Below are 27,922 nucleotides of genomic sequence, written 5' to 3'. Positions count from 1 at the left end.
TAATGTATTTCCCTTTACAGCAATAAAGGGAAAATACATTAAGAGATTAATTCAGAGCTAATTGAAGGATTGTGTTTTTGATAGAAGTGTATACAATTGCTAAAAATGTCATTTAAAAGTAGACTTAAGTTAGGATCTTTTATTTAAGTGGATAGCAACTCATGTAAGAATAAAAATAGTTAATTTCCACAATCCTGTCAGCACAAGTCTAGTATGTCATGTTCAAGCAGACACGGCTAGATAGGTGAAAAAATAGTTTTTCTTAATATTTTTATTTAATAAATTCTGTTCTCAAGGCTGATGTGCCCTCTTATATTGCAAGATCACCAGATGCTAACCAAGCTTTCTACTCATTTAAAAATACTGCTCTAGTATGAACTCACTACAAGCAGTTACCATGCTGTGATTTCAATTTATAGGCAGAAATGCATAGTGTTATAGACTACCTGCATTAAAAACGTGCTAAATTTGGTTGTATCAGTATCAGTGCAACAATAAAGAGGCATCCAGGTGGCACATGTGTGGGTTTAAGGATGAATTCTAACTGGGTGCATGCATCTACCAGTGGGGATTGCACTATTGCAAGCAAACCTGGATGTAATGGAAAATTCTATGTCTGGGTTTGGATTACAAGACAAAAAAAAAAAGTTATTGTTAAAAGCAGCTGCAACTTTTATTTTATAGACCAAAAATGAAGCCCCCACCCCCCGCATCATACACACACACCTAGAAAAGGCAAGACCATTGTAACCATTCAAGTGAAGGATATGGTGGGCAAACCTCCAGGACAGGCATCTCCTCCACACAGCTCACTCAGCACAGGTAATCCCACTCAAGTACTACAGTCTGTTTTGTTAAAAATCTCTACACACACACGCATACGCACGCACACGCGCTCTCTGTGCATCGTTTCAGGTCACTTTACTGCATAATTAAAACAAGAATAAAGTAATGAAAACATTGCAGTGATACAGCAACAGAGGTCTGAGGCACTCAGGGCAGAGAAGATGTTTTCTGGCAAATTTGGAAGTAGACGAGTCCAGTTCTGTGAAGCACTAACCCCTTTCCCCCACCTAAATTTTGCAGTGCCAAGGGGAGCCAAGGGTATGCAGCACTTCATGTTCTTGGATCTGTGGCAACAAATTCACCAGACATTTTGCAAGAGGTGTATTTTATGCCCATGATTGTATGATTTTTAATGTCTGTGTTGACTTAAGTGTTTCTTGTGTTACAGTGGTGTAAGACAAAGTCTACAATGGGGTCTGAAAAATTTTTCATTACAATTCAGAAGAAAAAATTAATTCCCTCAGCAGAGACACTAAAGATGATAGAAGGGAAATGGGCATGGAAAAAGAAAGGGTAGAGAAAAGAGAGGGTTAATCAATCCACACTCCTTAACGTAACCATTTTCAGCTCACCATGACCCACTAACAAAATATAAAGGGGTATATATGCCAACGTTGCCCACTCTATACCCTGTCTGAGGAAAAAAAATCAGTTTTCATAGCTGCCCCCCTAAGACTTCCCAAAAGCCTGAAACTCACTCAACCAAGGGGGAAGAAAATGACCCGTTTAAAAATTACCAAAAGAAAATGAATACAGTGTTGAACATGTTTCATTTTCACACACTCAGACTTGTTTCGAGATACTTCACTGTAAATCTTGTAAATCCAATCCCCCACAGCTACTGTGGATGTACTTTTTAAAAATGTCCCACAGTTAACAGACATAGGGATCCCATGAATCATGGGATCTTTTTGGTTCTTGTTGCATTCCTTTACCTAGGCAAGTCTGATACATCGGCTTCACCAAGCTTTTGGTGCAGGAGGCTGCCTGCAAGTACTGCTTTGCCAAAAAGCAGCTTATTCCAGGCAGCTGCATATAAGACAGACTTTGTTAACTCCCCATCCTATCAAATCTCCAGCAAGAGAAACAAGTCCTGCCATTAACACAGTGTGCCACCCACAGTGGCAATCACCACCAGCAGAGAGATGGGGCAGAATTAAAGGTAGCCCGTTCTTGTCTGTGTGTGTCTTTCTCCCTTCTGCCCCCTTCTCAAGTGATAAACAAACAAGGCCCAAAATAGTATCTACAGAAGTAAGAGCAAGTCTTTGGAATAAGAAATGCTTAAAATCTCAGGTGCCTCTCACAAACCAAGAGTGAGAGGGCACACTGAAATGGTGAAAAAAACCTGGATCCCAAAATATCAAGTCCCAGTGGGAAAGCTTACCCACACTTTTCTAGCTAATATCATGGCAGCAACAGAAGCAATTGTGGGTCTAATTGGAAGAAAGGTGCTAAAGAGATAATTGAAGAAAAAAGGAAAGTACAGCGTGAGTGTTGTAGGTAGGAGGAAAGCAGGAAATTCTTTAAATTCTTCTCTGCTTTTGCAGACATTGGGTCAGGTTCTTAGAGATATTCCTCTTATCTACAATCACCGAGAACAAAGTAAATGGTGAAATCTTTCTATTCTGTACTCTTAAAAAAATGCATAGTACAGGGGCAAAAAATATATATGTATTTCTGGTTCTGATGCACCTGCTGAGTGTGGACTATCACTGGGTCATGAAGTGGGGGCGAATGCTGTCCAGGCGGCGGGTCAGGATCTCGCAGCCCGTGTCTGTGACCAGCAGCGTGTGCTCAAACTGTGCCGAGCGCTTCCCGTCCCTCGTCACCGCAGTCCAACCGTCGGGCCAGGTCTCGTCCTGCCAGCCACCTGAAAACAGAGAGCATCACTTCTTGCCAGTTTTTAAATAACAGCCATCAGCCCCCCAAAGAGAAATGAAAAATCTATCAGCTCTACAGGATAGAACCAGCATCCTGTTCCATCACTACTCAGGAGCAAACGAGAATAAGCATTTTACTCTACTGCTAAACTGCTCACCTTCGCAGATCATTGGTTCAATTGTAAATACATGACCTGGCTTCATGACTCCAACTGCCTTGTTTTCTGCAATAAAATAAACACTCAGGTTAGAAAAAGAATACCATTTAGTAAATCAACAAATCCTTGTCCTAACAGAATACAACAGAAACATAGCTAAGTCAAAAAAGCCCTTCTTAAGATGATCTGTTCACTTCTCCATTTTTATGTATACACAAAGATTTCCCTTAGCTCCTTCATTCTCCCCATCCACCAACACTCTAATACTTACTCAAGCAGCTTAAAATTAATTGCTGTCTTTCTCTCCAACAACTGAAATTTCAACTCTAGTTCTATAAACCACTGAAAAATTATAATACAGGAATTTCTGCACACTTCTATAATGGAAAATCATTATAAAAAAACAGAAGTAAGAAGCACTTAAGATATTCAGTGAAGGCTTGGAATCTCCTTGCTTGTTTGCACTGAGCCATTAGCTCTAATAAATTGTCAAAATGTGCCAGTGGTTAAGTAATCCCATCATTCCATTAATGAAAGACACACTGACTCCTCATTACCGGGATAATGGGGTTATAGCAGTGTCAGAGTGATAATGCTGTGTTCATCAGCTAACATAAAATAGCAGAGCATTTTGAGGCATTCAGCACAATAACACAGGAACTTTTTAATGTTAAATGCACCAAAAATGCTTATGTGGAGGCACATGAACTGATGGGCAGCATGACTCCAGGAGTGCAGTTTGACTGGAGAAAGGCTTCAGCCCATTTCCTCTGTCCTGTTTCACCTGGAAGGACAGCGCAGCTCAGATGTTACTGAGCCTGAAAGCTGGAACAAACTCCAAAACTGCACAGGAACCATTAACTCCAAGCTACTTTGCTGCTGTAGACAATTTACATTCATTTTACATCCCCCTATCTAACCTTAATTGTGTTATTTTATTACACTGCCTAAATCACCTAGAGGCTTTAAAAATCTCAGACACCAAGCTGCCACAATGGCAACAGAACATTTTTCTTAGAAAATTATCTTTTTGCTCTTCAAACTCCTTTCATAGTAGGCTAGAAATAAGCAGCAACATTCTTTTTTCTTCAAGAGGCTTTAAGTCCCTCAGATATTTCCACTTTTGCTGTGACTCTGCATTTAAAAATACCAGGAAAAGTCCCCAGCATCTTTCTTCCTGGGAATAGACATATTTGCCCAATGGGAAAAAAAAAAAGTTGAAAGTTCCAAATAGACAGGAAAGATAGAAATTTCCTTTGTATTGGATTGGATTTTAATTGGTATAAAAAGCTCTCCACCTCCTAAGAATCCTTATTTTCTTCATTTTACACAACAAAAAGTACCTACCAGGAACTGATACCCTTTTACTCTAAATTTACAGATTTTCTCTGTTGTCAGAAAAAAAAACTTGGTAAAATGATGACATGGAAAGTCACGAATTGCTAGACTCTGTTCTATAACTATAACATGTGTTAAAGCTCATTAGGAGAAGGGAAGATGGAGGCACCTGTCAGGTCTGAGGAAATAAGTGTCCTATTATCAGAGCAGCTTTACAGCTGAAGTGAGTGTGAACTGATCACTGCTTCATGATTTTTACTCTGCCCTTAACTGTCCACTGGCACTTAACCTTCTGTCCTTTGCCTCTGCCTCTGTGGATGTTGTTTCTTAGTCTTGCTAGAAAAATTGTTATGGCGCCATGGACATTTCCAAAAGCTACCACTACTGGGGGAATGTTCATTCCTCCTCTGCCACACAGTAGGATGATGTTTCCAGAAAAACCAAATGACAAACTCAAATGAAGAAAAGTGAAAGAAACAAGATTCATATTCAGGCACAACACCCATCTATACTATTCAAAGAGGTTTTTATTTGCATCTGTAAATGGCAGTAAGGTTTGGCGTAGACCTTCTAAGGAGAAAAACATTTCCAAGTTCATGTCAGATAAGAATGTCTAAGGGAATTCAGCTGGGAATTCAGGCAAAAACTTTGAGCACTTATTCAGGACTGATGAGAGCTAAGACTAACCACTAGTGCAGGCAGATAACGTAAGCACCGGTTCATAAAGTATGTTACGGTCCAGAGTTAAAAAACAAAAATTATTTCTCAAGTGCCAAAATGCCAACTTGATGGCTCAAGTAAATTGGGGGCATTCACTGCAAATCACTTGCCTACAGGATAGCACAAAGGGAATGAATACTCACTGGCATAATGGGGCACGTTAGGAGCAGTATGGAAAAGTTTATGGATTCCATGCCCGCAGTAGCTCCGAACCACTGAAAATCCATTTGCTTGAGCGTGTTTCTGAATTATGTTCCCCAGTTCTCTGTACCGAACACCAGGTTTTACTGCAAAATTAAACAGATACAGAAGGGAATTGAGAGAGCTTTCCTTCAACACAACTAACCATCAAACACCATCTCTGTAGCACTCATGGCTTGTGTGTTCATCTGTTCCAGCATGCAACTTCCTATGATCACTTAATCCACTGAGTATGTATGTGAGTGCAATAACTTGAGAGAGGGAGGAAACTGTCTCATATAAAAAAAAAACCCACAAGAGAGACAGAAGAAAGCGCCTTTTTCACAAGAATACTACTTTCTCCCTTTCATTGATGCAACTGCTCACATTAAAAGGATGTCATAGTTTGAAATGAAAAATAAAGGACTTTCAAAGTACTTAGTGAGCTCTCACACCCTGAGGTGCAGTGCTTTTTGCAATGAATGTAGGAACCATATTTTAATATTCACTTATCCCTCTACTATGTGAAGAGCACATACAAAGGACTGATATTTAGAAAAATAAATAAAAGGAAAATGGGTATCTCTACTCTTAGACAAGATTCTCAGTGACAATGCTACAGCAAATAAAATAACAATGTTCATATTCAGGTTTAACTTTTTTGACAATCCCTTTAGGAAGACTTACAAGTTAGAGAATTTGAAACACACGAAAATGGTGTGAGAAATTCACTTTGAGCACTTGGACAAGGGAGTAATAACACCATAAAAGCAACAATGTTTCATCACTCAGCTTGTGAAGATTCATCCCAAAAACAACCTTGAGCCCCTTAAAACAAAATATCAAGCTTTTCCATGACTATTCCCAACTCCCTGAATAATGCTGTTCCCTTAGGGAGCCAGATGTGTGGTGAAGCCATCTTAGGCAGAGTTCACATAAAACTAAAGCTTTATGTAAAGCAACCATTTAGTTCAACTCTCTGCTAATGTAAGCAACTACAACCGAAACCCCTAAGCTGAATTTACAGAAAATAACAAGAAACTTGTATTACTGTAATATACATGCTTCTCCAAAATTTAAAAAAGGCCATGGTGGGGAAGAGATTCATCTGTTGTGTTTGTGCTAAATAGCTGTGAAGTATGGGCCTGACAGCACGTGCAACTCATTTCAAGGGAGCAAGGAGCCCTCTGCTTCTCTCTCATACAGCTCTCCCAGCAAGAGCTCTGCTGGTCCAACACCAAGATGTTAAGATGATTTAAAGAAGGGAGAGGTGACCCCCTTTTAAAGAAGGGAGAGGTGACCCCCTTTTAACAGCTAAGACACTTGCTGCCAGAATTCCTACTCACATGCAATGTCTAAAATCCTTTAAAACACATAACGGCATCTAAAAAATTGGTAAAAAAGACTTACAGTGAGAATTTTAATCTTATTGTAATGAACAAAGGGAAATTTCTGTCACAGTTTCTACATCAAAGCCAGGATACAAAGGATAAGAGACAACACGTGTAACATTTGCTATAAAAAGGTACCAAAGATACACACTGGTCTGGTTTAGCTCTGAAAAACAAAGTGGTCATTTCAGAACAGTAATCCCACATAAACAGGTAATCTCTATTCTGTACAGCTCAACCTGGCAGTATTTTCTTGATCACACAACAGATACACAAAACATCAATCCTATGGATTTTTGTCTTTTCAGCTGGACTAGCTATCTCCAAATTTTTAACTCAAATTGTTTGTTTTAATTTCTTTTATTTACATTAACTTTTCATTAAATACAAATTTAAATCCTTACTATATATAGCACCTTCAACTTCAATCTTTAGAGGCCAAGAAGTGATTAAATTATAATGGGGAATTTAAGAAGCTGCAGGGTATAAAATATACAGATGGTACAACTACTTCCAGGGACTTGGGAAATTCTTCTTTTGTTTTCTGAAGTTAAAAAGGTAGCTGCATACTTATCTCATTGTATATCTTGATGCAGCTGCCCTGCATAAGTATGTTACGTTAAGCAAGATAATTAAAGTTCTGTAAGTACTGGAAGATATGGATCTGTCTTCTCTGGCACACTGCCACACAAAATCAAGAGCTCATAACTAGCTTTATGAAGTAACCATCAGGTTTGGCAGGGCTAAAGAGATATGTTTAGGTACTCACACAATGTTTTACCTTATCAGTTCACTGTGCAACACCATACAAATTATAAAAGGAGGGCTTTCCAAAACATAATTTGCTTGTTGCATTCTCTGAGTTACAAAGATCAAGGATGTCTTACTCATCAATGGTCAAAAAAAGGCTGTTTCCATGTCAGTATCATCAGCAGATCAGCTCAGCATCAAATACATTTCCCTCATCAGCCCACATCTAAAAGAAGTTGCAGCCACCACTCACAGAAGCATGACTGCATTACACAACACCCATCATCAGCTGGTGACTACACACCAGTGCTTCTGTGTGCTGCACCAGGAGTCACCCTGAGCAGCGGCAATACGAGCAGGCATGTCTGAGAACCAAAAGCTTCCTGCTGCAGGCACGTCTCACCTGCATCGATGGCTTGCATGAGGCACTCGTAGGTTGTCTGGACAAGCCTCCTGGCACCCTCGTCCACCTCTCCAACATAAAAGGTCTCGTTGAGATCCCCGTGGTAGCCATTGCGATAGACGGTGATATCCACTGCCAACAACAGCACACACGGGAAGTCAGCGCCCTGCTCCTCACCTCCTGCCTCCCCACTGCCCAAAAAACAAACCTGTACAAATGGGGCATTCCAACTGTGAAGTGATTACTTCACAAGATTTCCCTAAGAAAAACTCTTCCAGCAGAATCAGTTCTTTCATGCTTATCCTGTAGAGTCTATATAATAATTTATAAGTTAGTGTTGCACTGGTGAACAGTTTTATTTAATGAAATAAAAGGAGGAAAGGGGAGGAAAAAAATCCCCCAACAATGCAACACAGACACAGCAAGCTAGCATTATTTTTTTAGGTAAATATAAAAATGGGAAAGAGAAGCTCTTTGCTCTATGGTGATTTACCTGGTTATAGTACTTTCTCAGAATTAATTCCAGCACTTATAGGGGGAAATTAAATTTTAAAAGGTATGTAATCATTGTTTTGCATATCAAGTTGTCTTGCTATGGCAGAATGGGATCTTTTGTTTCTTTGTCAGTCAGCTGGTAAGTCTAATAGCTGCTAGATCACCAAACCCACTAGAAGAGTTATTGCTCTGCTATTCATGAAGAAACCCACACCCAAATCCTCTCACAAGTAAACAGTCATGAAGGGAACTGTAGCGAACAGTTATACATCCGGAATATCACATAGGAGCTGCTGAGAGAGACCAATATGGTCTTGATAGGAAGATGTGGGAAAACACACCTTGGTGTCAACAACTAGATATCACTTGCTAGCATCTTCTGGATGACATGTCCTTGTGATTCAAAAAACCTGTTTTGGACTTTGGCATGGCTTCCAGGCTAAAAAGTTTTAATAAAATAAAAAATGGAGGCTTCCTTTTAGTCGTTCATTGGGTACATTCCCTCCAAGGTACCTTTTCTATCCCTCCTTATAAACTGTCTTGGTCCTCCTTTTCAAGAGGCTTTTGAGCCTCTGCTTTACAGAAAAGAAGCCCAGTTCTTTCTCATCATAACAAAGCAGAGGCTCGAAGCTCGAACAAGTGCAGGAATGTGGACAAAGGTACGACTAAAGCCTCTTAGAGAAGGTGTTCTCTAGGGCTGAGGTACAGCCTTGGCATGCAAATAGCAGAGGTAAGACACTGTGTAGATGAAGCCAATCATGTTGATTAGAAGGCTGGAGTACTTCTTCAATTAGAAAAACCTGAGAGAATCAGATTGTTCAGCCTGGAAAAGGCTATGGGGTGACTTATTGTGGCTTCCCAGCACCTGAAGGGAGCCAAGGAGAAAGATGGAGAGTAACTTTTACAAGAGCACGTAGGGAGAGGACAAGGAGGAATGAATTCAAACTCAAGAGTAGGTTTAGATCAGATACTAAAGGAAAATTCTTTACAGTGAGAGTAGTGAGGGACTGGAAGAGACTGCCCAGAGAAATTGTGGATGGAAATGGAAATGTTCAAGGCCAGGCTGGATGGGGCTTTGAGCAACCTGATTTATACTGAAAGTGTCCCTGCCAACACCACAAGGCTTGAAGCCAAATGATCTTTAAGGTCTCTTTTAACCCAAACCATGATTCTATGAGCTGGGCTTCTCAGGCTGGACTCCAGCAATGCCACAATAGCTGGCTGTAATAAAGAGCTCTGCAAAGGCATCATCTTCGAAATTAAAATAAGATAAAGGAACTTTGGCATACATTGTAACATGTGCCCTACAAGTTCAGAGCTTTCAACCAGACCACACCTTACCTAGACAGGGGCAGCAATCATGAGACTTGTTCTGAAAAGGCTGCTACCCACAGCACTGAGGTGTAGACTTAGTAGCTATTATTTCAAGCTAATAAGTATTAAATATCTGATAATCTAAAAAAGATTACAACCTGCTTATAGAGTCAGGTCAAACCTTAGCATACTCTGTGTATTTATTTACATGTAAGAGAAAGGCAAATCAATGCAATAAACAAAGGTGAAAATGTTTGTATAAAAAAAAAATCATTAATTTTTACTGCCAAACCAAGAAGAAATGAAGATTAAAACAAGAGATGGTCAAATAATTTATAAAAGTATCTCTCACCACCCAAGAAGGCCTAAGCACCTGGAGTACCAAGAACAAAGAGCAGCTGGTACTGTTAGGCTGTGAGTTGCTCAAAAAAAGATAAAATGCACCTATACAATGCCTGCACATTAGGACCCTCTACAGTCATCATAATCACCATGACCATAGCAAAATTGTAACAATCTAGAGCCATCTAATCAAGAATTCACACCAAACTAATTCAGTTGAATAATTCAATATACAGTCTATTCACTAGATATATACAGTCTGGAACAACTGGAATCTAGCCTACAAGTGGAATACTCAGGCACTACACTAATGCAGAGATCAGGGTAGAAGAATTATAAAGCTCTTAAGTGGACTGAACTTTTGAAATTATTTTATTAAATAAATTCATTAATTAAAGTATGTAAAGAGCAGAGGTAAATGAGAACAACCTAACTGGTAAATGAGAACAAAAGCCTCTCTTAAGAAGCTGTTCTAATGATGTTGCCTGCTTCTGAAACTTCACCTTATTGCATGGTTTAGAGTGCACACAAGGTAAAAATGTTGAAGGACAATTTTCACAGCACTTACCATTAACAATATCTCCCTCCTGCAATGGCCTCCTGTCAGGAATTCCATGACAGATCACTTCATTCACTGACGTACAACACGACTTGGGGAAATTATAATAATTCAAAGGGGAAGGATAACAATTCCTTGCAATACAAGCCTAAACAGAGAAAATAAAATTTACACTAGTAAGTTTTGTGCAAAGAAAAAAACATGGTAAAAAACATATGCACAACAGCTTTACAGTAAGAATGACAGGCTGAAAAGCAGTGACTCCAGAAAAAAATATTCTTCAAGCATTTCTTAGCAATGCTTTCGTTATACCTTGCATTTCTTACCAGGAAGAAATTAAAGCTACTTTCATTTTGTTTCTACTCATTTTCATGTCTGACTGTGAGTGCTGAGATATTCAGGTTTGAAACAATGCATGGCAATATTTACTCGCTCTTAAAAAGTAATTTTCAATTACTGCTTTTAAGAGCCCAGTCCAAGATTTTTGCAAGACACACAACCTAAACAAAATAATATTTAGCCCTATTTCCCCCCCCAGCTTTAAAACCTTAAGCTGCTTCCCTTGCACTGTAATAACCTTTTTGTATTTTTGCAAAACTGACACATTTCATATATACTTACACATACATACATACACATACTTTGTAACATAGTGAGCAAAGTACTGAAAAAAAATAGTGTTACCTTTTTTTTTTTAAATTAAAAAAAAAAAATACGGTTTTCAAAACTGCAAAATACCAATTAGGGTTATCAGTCAGCATCAACAACCTGCCAAAGTTTCCATAAACTGTTGAGGAGGGGTAACTCCATGTCAGCTACTAGTTGTTCATATTAGACATTATGCCTAAGCAAGTTGTTTGATGTTTAATGCAGTAGTTTGTGTTTAACAGTTTTGAACTGTTTAATGCAGTTCAACAGAAGTCTCCAGCCTAATGAAAGGAATCTTTGCTCAACACCTGCAGATGCAGATGAAAAGGAAGCTCTCTAACAAACTTAACTATACCAAAACTGTTTCCTTTCTCACAATGCACAGAAATAGCCTCAAGTACCAGATGAAATTATTTCATAAAGAAGAGAGCAAAGCAAAAAAATTACACAGTTCAAATATCAATGGAAAGTTAAAGCAGGAAGCATTCTTGAACATGTTTTTTAAACATGTCACTGGACTGTGGCTTTATTTTGTCAGACTGCATCAAACATCTTGTTTCAGTTCTCTCTGAGGCACCTCAGTTCTGATTCCCAATCACAAAAAATTAAACTTTCTCCTCTCTAAGTCTTAGCCAACCACAGAGTACAAGAAGTCCATGGCCTACAAATTTTGTTCTTTTTATAAGGGTATCTGTGGAGCAAAAAGGGTTTAGAAGAAAGAAAACATGATGTTAACTGAGAAAGCAAGTGAAGAAACTTAGAAGAAATCTGAAGCCAGAAATACGGAAACAGCTGATACAGAGAGAGGCCCAGGAGTTCCTAAATCACTTTGAACCTATCATTGCACTGTAGCACATTTCTGCAATCTGCACTACCCACCAGCTTCAAAGTGGGAAGCAGTTTGAAATAAAGACATGGAAATTGAGCAACAAAGAAATCATACAATAATATTTTAAAAATAAAGAGATAGAAGAAAACACTTATAAACAGAAGAATAATAAACTTATCTTACTAAATGGACAGCATGATCAATTTCTTCAGTAGTTACTCCTGGTTTCACCATCATGGCAGCGACATCCAATACTTCTCTTGCAAGCTGCAAATGAAACAATTTAAAATTAAAAATAGATTTAAAATTGATCTATTGGCTTCATTTAAGTTGATTTAAAATAGGCCAGGACTACTCTCTACAAGATTTGCAACCCATTTTTGACAGCTACACTGAGATCACCAGGAAAGCTGTGTGGAGTTGGGCTCTAGAAAGACTTTGAGATACCTCCAGGTCATGTACTCAGCCACCTTTTTGAGAGCTGAAAATACCCCAGTGAAGGTTTGGACCACATCTTCCTTGAATGCCATAATCTTAAAGCAGACTACCTAAATGCATTTCAAAGTTTGACTTTATGCACAAGGAAGTGATTACAACTGAACAGCTCTCTTCCAAAAATTTTTAAGGACAGGGCTTTGTTCTTTTACTTAGGGGCTTTTTAGTTTTTACTTAGTACCAACTCCAGGAGAGGAAAAAGTTCTCATTTATGCACTATAAAACGTATTCTTAACAGAAACAATGTGTCAGGCACAGATTGTCTTACTACTAATAACAAATGCAGGAAACAGATAAAAGTCATCCTTCTGCTTGCAAAATACTTTACTGGGAATTGGGGTCACAAGAAGGAAAAAAGCCAGAAAATATCAAGCTTCCCAAACTATTTTTCAGTGCTCTAAAGGGGTTTGAAAGTTTGTACTCTCAAATGTGCTGTGAAAATGTGGTAAGATCATTACAGATTTTTAAAGACTGTAAAGGCACCTTGCAAGAAAAATCAAAACCCCCTTACCCTACACACTACTCGCATCCCTTCTATATCCTCAGATGACAGTATTTTTATTTGAGAGGTTCCTTTTAAAGCTTGTTCTGATTCAGACATTCCTGAAAAGAAAAAAGGGAGAGGATTAAAAAAAGAAAGAAAAAAAAACCCATGTTACATAGAGTGATGATTGCTACACATATCCAATCCAGGAACTTCCTTAGCTTACCAGGGACAACAGAAGTACAGACTTTCTTACCACAGCCTAAAGAAACCCACCAAGCCATAGTATTATCATCATTATTCAGATTAATTGGAATTCATAAGCCTTCCACAATACCATAATGCCCCATGTGCTCAGGAAGCCCATTCACTTACTGCATAAAACCATCATGTCCAGTTAGTCAAAACACAACCTTAAATACCAGGTTGACAAGGAAATTGTTTTATTCATAGAAAAGCATTTTTCAGCTGCTCTTAGAAAATAATTAGTGAAAATTACATTCTAACACAATGATAAAGGGTTACATGAGCTTGGGAATATACCTGGTTATACTACTGCAATATTCAAATTACAAAAACATGCAAATTCTTCCTACCAAATTCTGTGCAATCTCAGCTTTATAGATGAGCAACCCCATAAAAGCCAGTATTTTGTGTTGTTTTATTATTTACACTCTTTAAAAAATAACTATGGAGTATCTTAAAATTAAAAAATAATGCTAACAGACATTACAGCAGCCTTTTGGGGAAATGCAAAGTCCCAATACTGATATAAAAAAGAGGAAAATACAAAAACAATCCAGTAAGTAAGTAATTTTGAATGCATTTCCTCTCTGTCCAAAACCAGCTGGAACTCATACCCCAGTTTTCTTTTGGGGGTTGCATACTGCAAGGTTTCCTTGGTTTTATTGTAAAATAAACATTTTCAACAGATACACTGATGCCACAGAGAATGGCTTAGTAGAATTCATCTGTGACAGTCAACTGATTGCTGTTTGTTATCAAATTAGCAACTGAACTAGGACTTGTATGTTTGAGATTAAAAAAAAAACCCAAACCAAATTAATTCACTCTTAATTTCCTGTACACCTTTGAAAGACAGCCCATTACAAACTTTGGACTTCCAAAAAATATTTGCAACCATGATTTTTTAAAAATCAGTAAGTTACTGTGGAGAAGTAGTGAAGTGAGAACAGATAAAAGAGGTTCCCTTCTCCATTATCTCCTTCATGCTTTAAAGGCTTTTTCAATGGAAAGGAAAATAGAGAGCAAACATAACACTCATAATTGTGATTTGTTTCAGGTTACCTAGTGGGTGATCAGCATAATCCGGTCTCTGAATATAACTTGGCACAGGTCTTGTGGGTGTCTAAATAAATCACAGGCAAAGCTGGTTAGGTTGCAACAACACTTATTATAGTCACAAAAACAGAGTCCCACAGCAAAATTAAATACAATATGAAATATTTCATGTGAAATATGGCTAAGTCCATTTAGAAAAAGTTGCAAAGTATGTAAACACTCAAAAAGTTCCAAGTTTCAATCCCAGACATTCTGCTGTTACCCCCTATTGCTATCATACTATACAACTTTTAACAGCCAACAGTACAGCTTTGTAAAAATCAAATTTTTATTGTCAAGTGAATCAAACTGGTTTTATAATGTATTATGCCTTATTGTAGCATTTTTTTCTGCTACTTTCCAGACTGCAAGTGCACTGGTTACAAATACATCCCTCTTCTCTTTATCAAGATTGCTACTTCTAATCATCTTAGTCAAAATCTCTAATTTCATTTGCATCAGCCTCACAGCAATCACAAGACAAAAAAGCCAATGTTCAGAGATAACACAACCAAATTACTTAGCCAGTGAAATGTCCCCAACACCTTCTTCTCCAACAACACTAAGAAACACACATGGGATCAGGCTCACTAATCTGCTCTCTAATGAGCCTCTAACATGGAGAACACCAGACAGAAGATGCCACTGGGGCAGCTTTTCTAGCACAGGCCAATTAGAAAAGACAAATGTAAAGAAAATGCCATTATTGCTGTAAAAAAACCCTTCAGCTTACTCCATGTACAAACTTGTACCAATTTAAAAATACAGTTACATCCGTATGTCCCTCTGTGTGTGTGTGTAATATATATATACACAGTTATATGTCATCATCTTCTAAACCCACCTTTGACAACCAAGAGGTCTTACTGACCTCTGCTGTTCTTCACCATTCCAGTGCAGGAGATTACTGTAACCTCTGTTCTTTCAGCTGTTCACCAGTTCACTCACCAGGTTATTTTAAACCACTCATAATATAATAAAAATATAATATAATATATTATAATATATATAATATAAAACCATTTATTTAAATTCTAAATGAATTCACCTGAACTTTTTAGAAACAGACGGCTCCATAACGGGTGAGGACAACAAACAGCTGGGAGACATCATCTGAACTAGCAGTAGCTTTTTTGCAGAATAAATGTCACAGTGTACATCCAAAAGGTATGAGCCTAAGCCTGTTACTGATGCTCACAGGCACTCCCTTAATTATAAATATACCAGGAGATAGAACAAGTTAAACCAAAATGAACCCCGGTAAGGACAGCCATGCATGTCCTTGCCATCGGGTTCAGATCAAGAAGCTCTCCTCTCTCAGCAAAAATGTGGGGGGGCATCAGGTCAGGAGTGGTCCATTAGTTGCTACAGAACACAGCAGTGCTGGAGTAGAGGGGCACCTCTTGCTTACCAGTGGATAGTGTGGCCTGAGTTTCCCAGTGTATCGATAACCAGACCAGGGATTTGTGTTAACATCGCCTTCCAGGCTCCAGGAGGAAACTTCACGCTTAGCTTTTTCATCTTCTGAAAAGACAAGAAAAAGGGGGAAAAAAGTTGCAGTAGCAAAACCTGTCCTACTAAGGATGAGAACTGTGGGGTCTAGAAAGTGACTTTCAAGTGCTTAAGTCTAGACCTGACTCTTTCTGGAATTTCAGATACTGATATATGCAAGTGTAAGTAGCAGTTATCATTTTGTGTTGTCCATTCCAAATACACATTCTTCCTACCCTATTCAACAGCAAACTGGGGAATGTCAGGACTGAATGCACAAAGGAAGTGCAGTAATTAAGTTGTTCTTCATTTGTAGTTTTATAACACAGTGCTTGTTTCATTCCTGGGAAAAAAAGCCTGTCTCTACAGAGGCACTCAGTATCCCTTCAATTAGCACCCTTGCACTGCAGGGGAACATTCCTTACTTGCACTCAATGACCAAAATGACCTGAGGTGGGAAGGAGACCATCCAAAGGGGGAAGGGAGGCCATCCTACTGTCAGGCTCAACACATGGAGGCTGCTACCCCTCCAGAGCTGATGGAGAGAGTGCAGGTCCTGCCACTTCTGCAGTTCAGGACAAACAGCGCTCACACATTAGGAGGTGGTCCCAAACTGCTGGAGTTTCCCAGCTCTCCAAACCGTGTGAAATTCATGTCTGATGTGGTCCAATGACTGACTTCATTCACAAATAACACCTTCCTATGAGGGCAAATTGAAGGTGTTTAAATAAAAGATTGAAACAAGCAGATCCTGAGTAACACCAAAAGGAGAAGTACTTACTCAGAAAGAGAAGGCAAGGGTTAAGGAAGAGCATGGTAACTTTAATCTTTAACTCATAACTGGATAACTTATTTGTTTTCTCTTTTTATATCTCAGAAGGATGAAGAGGTAGCAAAAGGTCTGCCATTGCAAGCCCTAATGTCAATTCCTCAGAGCCTCTGTGGCTGACAGCCATCTGCTCAAATGACATTCAGTTCAGATGAAACTGAGAAATAACAATTTAAAAGTCCAAAGCTGTTCATATTCATACAAACAAGGAGGATGCAGAATGTAAGTATGAACTATTGGATCCCTACACTGGGAAAGCAGAAAGAAGGAAAACATTTGTAATTATCTGTACTACTCCAACCTATTTACCATTCAACATTTATAATGGAAAAAGAAGCTTTATTGGGTTTTAGGAAAGGAGGTAAATTACTTGAGGATGTGAGTTTCTGCCACACCACTTTTTAATCCTACCTCCCTTTTCAGCAAGGCTTAATGAAGATAGGCAGGGTGGTGGCAGGGAGGAGGCAAGGGGGCAGAACTGAGATCTGCCCTCTCTTTGGTTTTAAACTTATGGGTTATTTTCACCACTCAGATAAGGTAGAATCTACCACTGTCCTAGTATTTCTGTGACAGAGCTACCAGCTGTCACTAGGGCACACAGATACTCTTACTACCTTGAACTGAACTCAGCAAAATCCCAGCTATGATACATCCTCTATCAGTGGCTGCACCATGGGCACAAGCATTCTCCCTTTTTTCCCAAAAATGTACAGAACAGCTGCACTCTGACTCACTTGTGCTCCAGCAAGTATCTAATCACAAAGACTTTGCAAGAACCTTTCCCACTGTACTGCCTCTGACTGCATTAGACATCAAAATGCTATGAAGGAACACTGCATTACAATAGTGATTTATCATTCTCCTTGCCCTTTAGTTCAGCGCCCCTCTTTCTGTGTTCATATACCTGAAAACCTAGCTCGAGCAATAATTCATGCAAATAGAAAAGTGAACAGAAACAAACACTTCTGTGAACCTCTGCTTCTGAAATTTTACACAGTGCTTTAGATTGTTGAGAACTGGACAAAATTTCACATCTGCATCACCCAGTGCCAGGTATTTTGGAAAAAAAACCAATACCATTCCTAGGCAGAGAAGTACAGAGCAGTTGAGGTTGGAAGGGACATCTGGAGGTCAGCTGGTCCAATCCCCAGCTCAAGCAAGGCCAACTACAGCTCACTAGATAGGACAAAACCAATTCAAAGAAATATGAAAATGCTTTTAAAAAGTAATGTACTTACTTGCTTTCTTGTGTAATAACTTGTGAGTGGCCCAGCTTCCCTTAAAGCATTCCTAGAATTGCAAACAAAAATGTATAAATACATGTTTTAAGCAGTATTTACATGGACAGACACACCAAGCTGACAAAATAGAGAAGGAAATGTATTTTAAAAGAAAACTGGAAGACTGTTTTTATTAACCCCTGCAGCAATATGCTGTAAATGCTACTGGTAATTGCTAGTCTTAGCAATAGAAAACATCACATTCAAAGGTTTATGAATCAGAATAGGCAGAAAAAGCACAGCCAAACAGACAACACCCATGGCAGTGAAATACACTGACATAATCCTACATATTGACTATTTATCATTTCAGTGAGCAACTAAACACCGTGGTGGCTGCAGGTTGGCTGAAGCAGAGTCTACCTCTGCACCTGATCTTACAGCACTGCAGTGAGCAGCAAGATCCTCCCTTGACTCCTGCAAGAAGCCACCTCCTCCTGCTAATTGCATCCCTTCTGCCTCCTGCTCCAGCACAGGAAAGCAACAGAGGCCAATTAGCACAACCACAGGGGAACTAATGAACTAGACTAAAGGGCGGAAATGAGGGCTACTGAGTGAAAATAGGAAATCAAAAAAAAAAACTATCAAGAAAGTTGAAATGGAAATCAAGAAAAGAGTGACTGGGGAGGAGTTTGGCCTTTTCTCTTCTTCCCAAGTACAAATAGAGCAGTTAATGCAAGGAACAAAGAATCAGCAAAGGGGCAGATGGAAATGACTGAAATGACTAGCAGCTGGAGAATAAAGAAGGACTAAGATGAAGAAAAGACATGAAAAAAAAAGAAAAGAGATTTAAGTAGAAAAACCGCATAAGGCAGCATTAAAGGTGATCCTTTAAGGTGCTAATTAGCAAATTACTTGGGTTTGTGGCAGAAATTCTAAATCAATGCCTATGTGCACTCAAAACATCCATTAGGAAACTGCTAATTCCAATCATTGACAATTACAGCTGAATTTCTGAAGAAAGAGGCAGGAAGCAAACTGGTTTTCTTTTTAAGGAGAAACAATACTAATGCTGAATCATCACTGTAAAACTACCATCCAGAGCCAACAACTGATTTAACCTAAAGAATACAACACTCAACCAGTCCAAGACAACACATCTGCAAACTGAGCCCAGCTGGTAACATTCTACCCTTGCTTCCGGGCTGCCCTGGAGCACCGTGAGCAGTCTGCTCCTGTTGAGTCACCCTCTCCCTCCTCCCTCATTAGTCTTGCAGCGAGCAGGTACCAAAGTGCACCCACAAACGACCAGTACAGTGGTGCACAAGCACACCTACATTCAAAGACACCCTGCTGTGTGTGTGCTGTCCCCCTCATGACCAGAACCAGCTGCTCGCTGTGTTGTGCTGCCCCACACACCAGCAGTGACTGCACTGCCAGGAGCTCCGAAAGCAACACTTCCGATGACCGGAGAGAACGTCACTTCCAACAGCAGCCCAAGTTTACTGCCACACTTATATAACCCACTGCACACACAGACCTTTGCACTGCACTCTTCTCTGCTGGGGGGCTGGGAGAAAAGGAACAGGTTTGAACTGAGGCCTGCTTTAGGGAAAAGAAAACAATAAAATAAAATAAAAATCTAAAAACGCTATTTCAAGGACACTGGAAGAACCATGCAAGGTTTTAATCCCCTTTCAAACACGAGGTCTTTGTTCTGAAGCATTAAAAAAGGACTATGCAGCTAAGCACTTAGAGCAGCTACCAAGTCTGCAAGCCTAGAATCCACTTTTTTGAATATAAAGGAGTATTTGGGGAAGGAAGGCATACATCAGCTGTGGCAATTACTGATTGTAGTTCATCCTCTGCTTTCCCATGAAATTTTGGGGGATGTTTTTTTTTTTTTTGTTTGGTTTTTTTTTTGTTTTTTTTTTTTCGGGGGGGTGGCTGAGTGGCCAAAAAACCAGGCAACACAGCACCAGGGACAGTAGCCTGGTGGGAGGCTCCATTTGGCTTTTCATTTTCCTGCAGCTGTGGACAACCTAAGATGATTCTGCATAAGGCTGCCATACGCCTAAGTTCTCCCAAACACATCTCCCAGATTTTACTTGCCCTCTATCTCCAGAGAAGCAGTAGCTCTGCCAGAACTCCTGGGGCACAGCTCCAAAGCTGCTGCAGCCCCAGACAACCAAGCCACCTGCCCCACGTGCACATCCATCAACTGCAACAGGCACACACAGTACATCCGAAGCATTTTGGTGAGCAGGGGCTGTTACAAGTGCACTGTACAATCCATCAATCTCTCTGCCTTGGTCTGACACTGCTGGAAGGCACTCAAAGGACATGCTGCACATCCACCTACAGCCCATCTATTTTGTGTAGGATCAGTCATACGCTTCCTGTGAGAACTGGACTGACCGGGTACATACAAATTATTTCTGTTCAACAACCCACTGCACAAGCACCACAGTGCACATGACTGCAGAGCTCTGCCTTGGCAGCTCCACACAAAAATATGGCAGCTGTCATCTCACAGGGTGGAGAATCATAGCTCTGGCAACAAAGCACTCCCAAAGTACCACTGCACATTGCAAACACCTTCACCTTCTACACTGCAGACTTCCCAACAAGCTAAGGCAGAAACCCACTCTTTCTCTCCATCTGGGCCACTTTTTGGAGTATTTTCTGGAGAAAACTATGCTTTTCACTGAGCCTTCTCCTGACACATCTACTTCAGTTTGGCTGTTGCCATTCCTGTCTCTTAACAATTCTTCTGTGTTCCTACCCAGGTCAGGATAGAAAATTTTCAATGACTAAATAAACAAAATCCAGGGGGGAAAAATATCCAGGGTGACTTTTAAAATTAAAATTAAGAAAATAAAGATTTTTTTTTTTTTTAGATAATACAGTGAAAAAAGGAACACGTAACACTGCATGGCTATATTTTAAAATATTAGCTTCGGTGGGAAGGTACACATGAACAACATGAATTTGGCTTCAAGTTCCCCTTGGAAGACTTCCTAGGTTTCATTTCAAGCACTACATAATCCATTAGCATGCCTGATATTAATATCCCCACCCTTCTCACCTAAAGCATTTTTTTTTTTATTGCATGTGACTTTTACACCTCAATCAACACAGACGTGGAAACACTGAAGAGGACTGTACAAGAAGAGAGATCAAATGTATGGCCAAAAAAAAAAGGCAGAGAGGTAATCCTTGACTTGTTTAGGGCAATCCTGGGTACAACTATTCTATCAGAAAGAAAAATATAAATGTGTCTTCTAGACAGAGGCAGCCAACATACTGAAACCTTCAACAACATTTCTGGCTTCAGGACATTCTTAAACCAATCCCACTGGTTTTGTGTTTAGAGACAAGTTCAACCCAGTACTCATGAGAATGTATCAAAAGGTAACCAAAGGCAAAACCAGCATTACCATTTGAAAAGCTTCCTGTTGCATCCCCTTGTGGAAGATGTGTTATTTCTGAAAATTAGTTTTACCTTAAGGACCTGCCCAATATCAAGAGAATAATGTGACACAGCAGCATTTGCTTTATAGCATAGTGCATTTTCACTATGAACACACTGATCAGTACCAAATAACTCGAAGTTTTTTTTTTTAAATCAACCACTGAAAGAACAAAACCCTTTAAAATAGTTATTGAAGTAATTAGGGAAAAAATTCTTCTATGTTTATTGTAATTTTTAAAGTAATAACAGAAAGCTTCTTATTCATTCAGTTCATGTATGCATACAATCTGATTAAGAGGTAGAAAAGTACAGCCAACTGCAAATTCCAGAGAAAAAAGGATGCTCAATCAAGATTAGGATATTACTACACTACAAACTTCTGTATAGCACACACAAATACAACAAACTAGATTTAAATAAGCTACCCAGAGACACAGAAGCCCCACGTTCCTGGATGTGTTCACAGCCAGGATGGACGGGGCTCTGAACAACCTGGTCTAGTGGAAGGTGTCCCTGCCCATGGCAGAGGACTGGAACTAGACAGCCTTTAGGGTCTGTCCCAAGCCAGGCCACTCTATGATAGCCAAGTCTAGGAAGCTATGCAGGCACCCCAGCACAGAATCTAAGACATGCTGACAGACTCTGTTTCTGAACTGCCTTTGCATGGCAAAGGCTCATTTCAAGTTAGCTTTGGCAACCCCTCTGTCAGCACTCTAACTTGTGTCCAACTTCCACAGAATTACCCCCGCCATCCTCTATGGTCACCACTTATAGCCACTGCAATGAATTTCAAGAAATATCGACTTTACAGAAAATTTAAAAAAAGATAGTCAGAATCAAGACTGTGAGGACAGACTGTCTCTTTGCGTGTCATTATATCCTGAACTGCAATGGACAAACTGCAAGTGCCAAGCAGCACACTGTAGCTAAAAATATTCTGAGCAATTTTTTTAACAGAATTTACAAATGTCCTTTAGACTGTAAAACTGTCTGGGGCTTAACCTGAGAACATGTCATTTTGCAAAATGAGAGAACTCATTTTTAACCAAATGCCTTAAAGGTATGCAAAACAGAAGACAAAACAAACTCTCTGAAGTACAGCACTTAGTTTAATACCAGGCTGTCAATTATATATACATATTAAATACAGTACAGATTAACTCATACTTTACTCATAAGTACAAGTATGTTGAGGTGTTAATACATTTGATGTTAAATGAAACAGTTGATTCTTTTCAGCATGCTGAAATCCTTCTAGGGCAGTACAAGCCCACAGAGACAGCCTCTGGTCTGAAAAACTCTGTACAAAATTCCCAAAGTAGTCTAAGCAGCACACATGAATAGTCAGTTTTTCAGAAGAGCCGGATATGTGTTTTCAGAATATGTGTTTTCAACTCCAAGGGAAGAACCTACATGCAGAACCTTGGTGTCAGCAGGGTTGACTGACTTTCTCCTTTATCTAAGATCCCATCTTACCCTGAGACTCCTGGGTCCCTCATGACCAAGCCCTTCCTTTGAGGAAGGGACAGCATTTTGCAGCTCTCCAGATTTACAGAAATATACAACTGATTTTTAAGTGAACAATGGACCAGAGGAATTCCAACTGGACTATCCTGTCAGTACATGGAACACTAGCTCAGCAAGTCTGCCTACAGGAGTCTGAAGTTTTACTTTGAGAAAGTCATGAGGGCTCAGCTTTCATATCTCACCAACAATCAGGTGCTTACCTCAGACACAGGTATTCCTGGTGATTTATAGGCAATTGAAAATGTCAACTTCCTGATGAAGGAAATCTGATTTTCTAGAAGATGGTATCAGCTGAATGCCACTTATGCCTGAGGAAACTCCTATGTGCTGCAGCTGAATCCAAGCAGCTGGTTTCAGCCTATTTCAGGCACAAAGAACACTGAACCAAGGATGAAACACTGCACTGATGTCCTATGGTCAGATGTGAGACAGGACAAAAAATAGTTTCGTCCAGGTCTATTGCTCCCTGCTCCCCATCCCCAGCACACTGACAGTGAAAAGAAACAGCAAAGCAGCAGATGGGACAACAATCTTCTCTTCAGGTCCAGAATTTTTCACAAATTACTGTCACCTTGAGCATCCAAAGCTGTCAAGGGCCCAAGGCTGAGTGTCAGTGAAAATGTGCCTTCCAGAAAGCAGTAAATTGTATATAAACTCACTGAGAGAACAAAACAGCATTTATTTCCTGAAGAAAATCACATCCCACCTCAGATATCAAGGGGTATCACGAGATAGGGAGGCACCCACCAGTGCAAGAGAGACATTGGCCCTGACTACAGTTCAGAGAAATGCTACCTCTTCAAACACCTGAAACACATGTGGCAGAGTCACCAGACAACCCCAGTCCTCACTTCTGACTCCATAACCAGATCACTTCATACACCTGGGGCTGACTACACAAGGGCACACAAAACAGGAAGGGGCAGCACTTCTACTTGAGTATGTTATGACTACTATTAGGATACAACCCATTGCCACCAGCTCTCAGAGAAACAAAAATGGCAAAGGCCACTGACTTCAGAGTAAGAGAATGTTTCCAGAACGTGCCTATGCCTAAAAGTAGGTATTTCTGAATTTGGCTGGAGAAATGGCCCTGTATCAGAGTCCAGTCCACACCACACTAAACCTATTCTGTTTTATCCAAGACATTTATGTAAGTAGTATGAAAGATAAAAAGCAACACAAAATCACTATTAAGTGATCCATTCACAATTAGAAGGCTCATATAAAAAGGGTAACTGGAGATCTCAAGAACAGTCACTACTCTCCCTTTCTTTATCCTTCATCCACTTGTAGAAGACATAAAAGAAATGCAAATTGTCTACTTAAACACAAACTCTTTATGTATACTACACACAATGTACATGCAAGTGACTGTATCAGTAAGGCAGATTTCAATAATAACAAATTCATCTTAGCAAGAGAAACTCTACACCTGAGATGTGAGGCTGGACATCTGTGTGATTTCCACATTCAGAAAACAGACTGAATTACTCTTTCTCCCCATAAGATGATAAACACACACAACACTGCAGTAAGTCTCTAAATAAAAAGAAAACCAGACAGTGAAAAAAGGCAGCTGATAGTAACAGTACTTGATTTACTAGCCTAAAATATTACTAAGGTTAACAGCAGACAGAATCCCTCAACAGAACAGTTCTTCTTTTCACAGCTTGAAGTGAAAGGGAAAAAACAAGCCAGGGTTCAACACATGAGGAGGGTTCACACCTCAAGAGCCTCTCTGCTGCTAAAAGCCATTTTTACCTTGTCTCCATGACCAGTTCAACCTCCCTGCTAGGCCAGAACCTGGCCAAATGGCCCCCTTTCCATCCATGATCCACAAGCACAACTACTATCTAGCATATGTACCCAGCTTCCAAGGTGCCCAACAGCCAGTAAGGAAACAGTGCTGGCTCAAAGAAATCCAAGAGAATGTCAAATTACTCCAGCCTAAGCATTTTCAGGGCACGTTGCTGAGGCACACATTTTGATGCAGAGAAAGAAAAAAAAAGAAGTGACCAGAATAACACCCTTTCTCCAGGAAAGTAGAAACACAAAATATAAATTCACCAGGGAAATCATTGTCGTGATGCAATCTACTTGGAAAGTTCACTTCAATTCTCCATGTGCAGTCATGAAAAATATTTTTTAATCAATCTCCACACTACACTGGGATTCTCAGCCCTATACTTAGTATACCTCCTACACCTTTCAGTCCTACATCAATTTTTCTTAGCAAATGATATGTTAGTAACTTATAATCCAAACACATGGATTATAAGTTACCATCCTACAGCAGTTCACAATTTTCTGTTGTTAAATCTTAGCACTAGAGAAAATAAATTCCTACAAATTTGGTTTTAGCTCTGATTGGAGTTTTGGCTGTATGAAAAAGTCATTGTAGGCTTCCAAGCAGATTAATTACCTGGTGTCCATGCCCATCTAGATGCTTTTACCTGTCAAGGAGATGCCAGATAGCTTGTGGCTCCCAATCCACCCTCAGCCCAAAGGAAGCACCCACACACCTGGCTACCACCAGTGCATTCCATAAGGACAGGCTGATTTTATGGCTGGGCTAAACTGGGCCACAGTGGGCAAGCCTGCTCTTCAGCAGCACTCTCCTGAAGTGTTTCATGACCCTGCAGTGCTAAACCAGCAAAAAACCCCCAAACAATTGATGCAACTGCTTTTCCTCCATTTAAAAGGAAACTCTGAAGACCTCAGAAGTGGTTCACCAAGGAATCAGGGACAGCCTAAGGCAAAAGGTAGAAGGGTGCATCCTGAGAGGGAGGGAGCAGCACCAAGCCAGCTACAACACAGGCTGTGCTGTGAGGTGGAATAACATCCTGGTCCACTCACTAGCTTATCTAGGAGTTATTTATGCATGTAAGACCAGAATGGAAAGAAAACCACCAAAGAGAGAACTCCAGAAAAGTTTCACCGATGCTAACCAGGCCAGTCCACTGCTGTCAGCTGAAACTTGCAGGAAGTTCAGAGAAAAGAACAGTCCTTCACCTGCCATGTGCTTATCTGAAGAGACAGCCAGGTTGTCAGCAGCACCTCACCTTCCCTCCTGACTGTGCCTGTCACACACCGGGGCAGGATGGCAGCGAGTCTCCTCCATGGCACGAGGAGAGCTGGAGCCTCGGGACAGCTCCATGCTGGGCCAACACAGGGTACTAAGGGGGGCTAAGGGTCCTTGCTACAGGATGAACATGGGCACTCTTCTCTCTGTGTGTGACATTTCTTGCACGTCTTTAAAACAGGCTGTCACTACTGTCCTTCTCTGTAACACCTCACCCCAAAACCTCCCAAGCACCTTCAGTGCGCTCACCCACATTCCTGACTGGCACAGCGAGGCACAACATGCCCCAAGTCACTCAGAAATGAGATGACTGGGATTCCCAGTTCAGTACTTCATTTTCTAGGCAGGACAGCTTTACAAGCATGTAGTCAGTTATCCAGCAGCCTACTTTAACAAGCCAAGAAGTATTTCCAGTAATTCCCTTTTTTCTAACAACAGCAGCAGATATTTCCAAATAATTAAACTCAGTTTATAGAAAACAAGAATCTCTGCATCCCATATGGAATTAGATGAATTAGAGGTGGGAAGGAAGGGAGTGAAGATGTAACTGGAGCTCTTCACATTGGCCTGTTCATTCTCTTAACAAATGGTTTTGTCATCACCAACCAATATTTGTATACACCGATGATGCATTTATGTTGAGTTTTATATCAGACACGTCAAAACACACAATAAAACCTAGAGCAAATCCTAGAAGTTAACCACAAGCACCACGTGGGAACTAGAGATGCAGAATTGTCAGAACAATTCTGAGCTGCAGCTGCTCTAATCTGGCACCAACTCCCCGCACAGGGCACAGAGACCTCAGGGGAAAGTACCAGAAACTGTGCAGCGGGTGTGTCACAAGCACATGGGAAATTTTCCCCTAGTCCTATGCAAACCATATCAGCTTACATCCTGACTCGGAAAAAATTTCTTCCCAATAATTAAATTAATCTAGCTGATGTGACTGAATTATTTTCTTATGTTTATCCACAAAAGTTCAATGACTTTACTCTGAGTTATAATTGTGACAAGGAAAGCCAGTGTTAATCTCTGAAGTACACACATACACCCTCACTGATTTTGACAGAATTACATAGACAAAAAGTTCAAAGGATTAGGCTATGTATTTCAGTGCACGTTTGAAAGTTAATTAAAAAATCAACCAAAACCAAACAAACCCCACAAACAAAAAACGCACTCAAACAGTCATCAGACAGCTCTTTTTACTGAAGGACCACACTCAGTTACCACTGTGGCCCATAGAACTCGTTCAATTCTGACATTTCTGCGTGGAAGATGACTGCTCTATGACATGTGGCCTAACCTGAACCTTCCTGTTTGGCACCCTCAGAGCAGAACACCGAGGGACAGAGGGGGAAAAAAAAAGTTACGAATGAAAAGGGAATAATACATAAAAGGAAGAGCATCAATGGTTTTCCACAGAAACTCATAACTTAGAGAAAATCTGTTCTCAGAGCAACAAGTCTCCCGGTGTCTATCAAAGCCGAGCAACTCCAGAGCTGACGCCGGCAGGGAAACGAAGCCGCTGGAATTTGATGAGCACGTCCTCACTTTGTCCCACTAAGCCTTTATTTTTAAGGGGGGCACACGGACCACCCACCCCTTCAGGCAGAAAACGTCCGTGCACCCTCTCACGAGCGCTCCGGCTGCGCTTTAGTGCCGCCGAGGTCCCGCATCGCCCGCGGCCACGAGGAGAAACGGGGCTCCCGCCCCGGGGGCCGCCAGCCCGGCTCCCCCGGCTCCAACAACCGAGGAACCGAGAGGGAACTTCGTGCGGGGTCCCTGGGCGGGCGCTGCTGGCCCAGGCTGGCCAGGAGCGGGCGGGCAGAGAGGCAGAGCCGGGCACGCCGGGCCGGGCCCGGGCGGCCGGGAGCCGGCGCGGGGAGCTGGATCCTGCACCCGCCGCACGCCCGGAGCGCCGAGCGAGGGGCTGGGCCGCGGGGAAGCTCACCTGCGAGCAGAAGTAGGAGCCCTGGATGCCCAGCTTGAGGCAGGTGGGGCACTGCAGCTTGGCCTCGCTGCTGCAGCCGGCGGTCTCGCAGACTCTGCGGGTCTCCACCGCCGCCGCCATGCTGCCGGGCGGCCACGGGGGAGGAGCCGCCGCCCGGAGCTGCCG

At 40.7% G+C, this 27,922-nt stretch overlaps 1 protein-coding gene across 1 annotated transcript; it reads right to left on the bottom strand.

Annotated features, from left to right (window-relative positions):
- Positions 1-648: 648 nt before the first annotated feature.
- On the bottom strand, positions 649-27,918 carry METAP1 (methionyl aminopeptidase 1). The gene is made up of 11 exons (XM_059844157.1): positions 27,758-27,918; positions 17,732-17,783; positions 15,585-15,697; positions 14,141-14,201; positions 12,860-12,951; positions 12,037-12,120; positions 10,386-10,524; positions 7,667-7,798; positions 5,086-5,229; positions 2,885-2,950; positions 649-2,716 (listed from the first exon to the last, which is right to left on the bottom strand). Exons 1-11 carry the CDS (start codon positions 27,875-27,877, stop codon positions 2,556-2,558), a joined length of 1,164 nt encoding a protein of 387 aa, XP_059700140.1. The 5' UTR covers positions 27,878-27,918; the 3' UTR covers positions 649-2,555.
- Between the last annotated feature and the right edge of the window lie 4 nt (positions 27,919-27,922).

The sequence above is a fragment of the Haemorhous mexicanus genome, chromosome 4 (genome assembly GCF_027477595.1).
Source record: "Haemorhous mexicanus isolate bHaeMex1 chromosome 4, bHaeMex1.pri, whole genome shotgun sequence".
Lineage (NCBI taxonomy): Eukaryota > Metazoa > Chordata > Aves > Passeriformes > Fringillidae > Haemorhous > Haemorhous mexicanus.
This window is presented reverse-complemented; position numbering and strand designations above follow the sequence as displayed.

Excerpts from the sequence above, each read along its gene's own strand:
- METAP1 (XM_059844157.1), bottom strand. The coding sequence starts at position 27,877 with ATGGCGGCGGCGGTGGAGACCCGCAGAGTCTGCGAGACCGCCGGCTGC. Across the intron at positions 15,698-17,731 it reads GTTATTACACAAGAAAGCAA|AAGATGAAAAAGCTAAGCGT; the intron begins GTAAGTACATTA and ends TTGTCTTTTCAG. Across the intron at positions 12,121-12,859 it reads GGATGCGAGTAGTGTGTAGG|CTTGCAAGAGAAGTATTGGA; the intron begins GTAAGGGGGTTT and ends TTTCATTTGCAG.